At 42.6% G+C, this 2,151-nt stretch overlaps 1 protein-coding gene across 1 annotated transcript; it reads right to left on the bottom strand.

Moving 5' to 3' along the window:
- Nucleotides 1-518: 518 nt before the first annotated feature.
- Nucleotides 519-1,717, bottom strand: LOC147882817 (uncharacterized). Its single transcript, XM_087400844.1, has 3 exons — nt 1,582-1,717; nt 1,219-1,484; nt 519-1,113 (listed from the first exon to the last, which is right to left on the bottom strand). Exons 2-3 carry the CDS (start codon nt 1,400-1,402, stop codon nt 992-994), a joined length of 306 nt encoding a protein of 101 aa, XP_087256970.1. The 5' UTR covers nt 1,403-1,484; nt 1,582-1,717; the 3' UTR covers nt 519-991.
- Nucleotides 1,718-2,151: the final 434 nt, after the last annotated feature.

The following is a 2,151-nucleotide window of genomic DNA, read 5'->3' as shown; positions in this document are numbered from 1 at the left end:
ACTGATACTATAATGCAAAGTTGGGATTAGCCACATATGAGTGGGAGTAGTTTTTAAAAACACTAGAACCTACTTTTTTTCAATGCAGTACTTGGAACATTTGGAGATCAAGTTTTTTGCGTTACCTTAGGGGGACCAACCATTATGTTAACTAGTTTGAACACCATGAAGCTTCTCCATGGCCTACACTCGAACATTCACAGAGTACAAAGGACTCCTATTGTTAACTAGACTCTGAGACACGTGCCAAGTATAACAAAGAAAATTGTTGCTATTAATGGCCACAAGAAGCAAGATTGCCCTCACCACTAGAAGATGGCCAAAGCAATTGGCCCAATTACGCCATGAGTCTCATTAAAAGAGATTAAGGATTGTGTTTAAAACCAGATTATAAATTGAAAACAATACACGCCTTGCAAGGTTAACAGCCGTGAGATTTGCAGTTAAGATTCAATACGACCCTTCAATCTCACTCTAAAGCCTTGTCAATGACAAAGTTTCATAGCTTCCACCACTGAAGTCCTTTGAAAACTTGCTCGCTGTCACTGGATTAATTCCATGAAAAGGGCTAAAGATGAAGACAGTTACATATTTCATGAGAATTGGCTGAAAACTCAGTACAGTGAGCCCTGTGTTGGCTGTCCCAAGCGAAGATAACCCCAAAGCTGCTATTTTACATTCATTACGTTTACAACGGACTCCTGAAAGAAACTAGACACGGTATATTGGGTAGTTCCCTATTCTCTAACCGTCCTATTAAGAAAAAATAAACAGAGAACCAGTTTACATAAGAAACAAATTCATTCAGGGAGAAATTTACAATGAAGCTGCCATACAGGCTAGTATTCAGAAAAAGTTCTGCTGTAAAGAAGACTGGCAAACACCTGTGCAATAAGCTGCGGCAGATAAGAGGATCATTTCAACTTGTTCCAGCTGTGCCGCCCACTATGCAATGTTTGCTTACATGTCTTCGCAAACGCTTGAATGAAATTCACATGGCCGGTATATTCGCAAAGGAGAAGCCTTTGTAACCTTTGTATGCGTAATACGCAATCCTTGTGTAATAAAACCCAGGTAAGAAGAGGACTGCTCCGAGAATGGCAAAAAAAAGCCCTAAAGCAACACAACAAAATAAGACTTAGATAAAGACAGATGTGTGAAACTGGAACAGCGTGTCATCTTTAGTTCTGCAGGGAAAGACAGGGTCCGAACAAATACCATGGCCTCTGTCGCCACCAATTTTGTTGTACATCATGAAGAAACCAACGATGATGCCTATGCTGCCAAGAGCCAAAAGCGAAATAGCAAGCGCGATCTCTTTAACAGGAGGACGATTATGCACGATGAAGGTGCCCTCAAAGTCATCCTCACTTATGGAGAATGTATGGTCGACATAGGCCATCTGTCCAGGTGACCAAGACCAGTTGTGACTTGATAAGCACCGAGATTGAGAGCTGGAGCAGCGGTGGCGTATGCCCAAATCTCTGAAATGTTTCAAAGACGCGTCTGATGAGCTTAAAAACATAGAAATGTGCATTAAACATTCCAATTCGTGAGAAAGAATAACAGATTACTGAGTACCTTCGTAAAAGGAACGGTGAGACGAATTGGGTTCGATCGATCTGATGCGCCGGGAAGAAGAAGAAGAAGAAGGATGTGATGCGGTCTTGAAGATTGAAGAAAAGAAGTCTTCGTCGCTTTTCTCAAGCCACCTTAATATTTATATGTATATCTATCTATACATATACATATAAATCTTTACCAAATCGAGTTCCCCCCCCCTCCAAGGCTGGTTTGGGCCTTGGGCTTTTCCCACGGGTTCAAATCTTGGAGGTTGGGGCCTCCTCTATCCTAGCATGTGTGTGTGTGTGTGTGTGTGAGAGAGAGAGAGAGTCCCCCTTGTATGTGGAGAGATGAGTGCTTGGCCACACTTGCCCTCTCATCTCATGTGTCTAGAGGATATAAACTACACTCAGCTCCTTCAACACCGTGGGGCACCTCAGTGGCTTCAAGGTCTCCCATTTTGTGCATTCACCCTATCATTTGTTTGCCTTGTGTGAATTACTAGCTCATCTTTTGAGAAAGAGGGGTGGCTTTATTGAGGGGGGGATTTCAGGTGAGGGGTCACATCTGATACGTAGTAGTGCACCC

This window comes from Dipteris shenzhenensis, chromosome 29, assembly GCF_047967505.1.
Source record: "Dipteris shenzhenensis isolate YYH24624 ecotype China chromosome 29, Dip_SZ_1.0, whole genome shotgun sequence".
NCBI lineage: Eukaryota > Viridiplantae > Streptophyta > Polypodiopsida > Gleicheniales > Dipteridaceae > Dipteris > Dipteris shenzhenensis.
The sequence above is the reverse complement of the archived record's forward strand: the minus strand, read 5'-3'. Positions and strand labels throughout refer to the sequence as shown.

Bases quoted from the DNA above. Each gene is read 5' to 3' on its own strand.
- LOC147882817 (XM_087400844.1), bottom strand. From the start codon at position 1,402: ATGGCCTATGTCGACCATACATTCTCCATAAGTGAGGATGACTTTGAG. The intron at 1,114-1,218 runs GTATTTGTTCGG...GTGTTGCTTTAG, and splicing joins TGGTGGCGACAGAGGCCATG to GGCTTTTTTTTGCCATTCTC.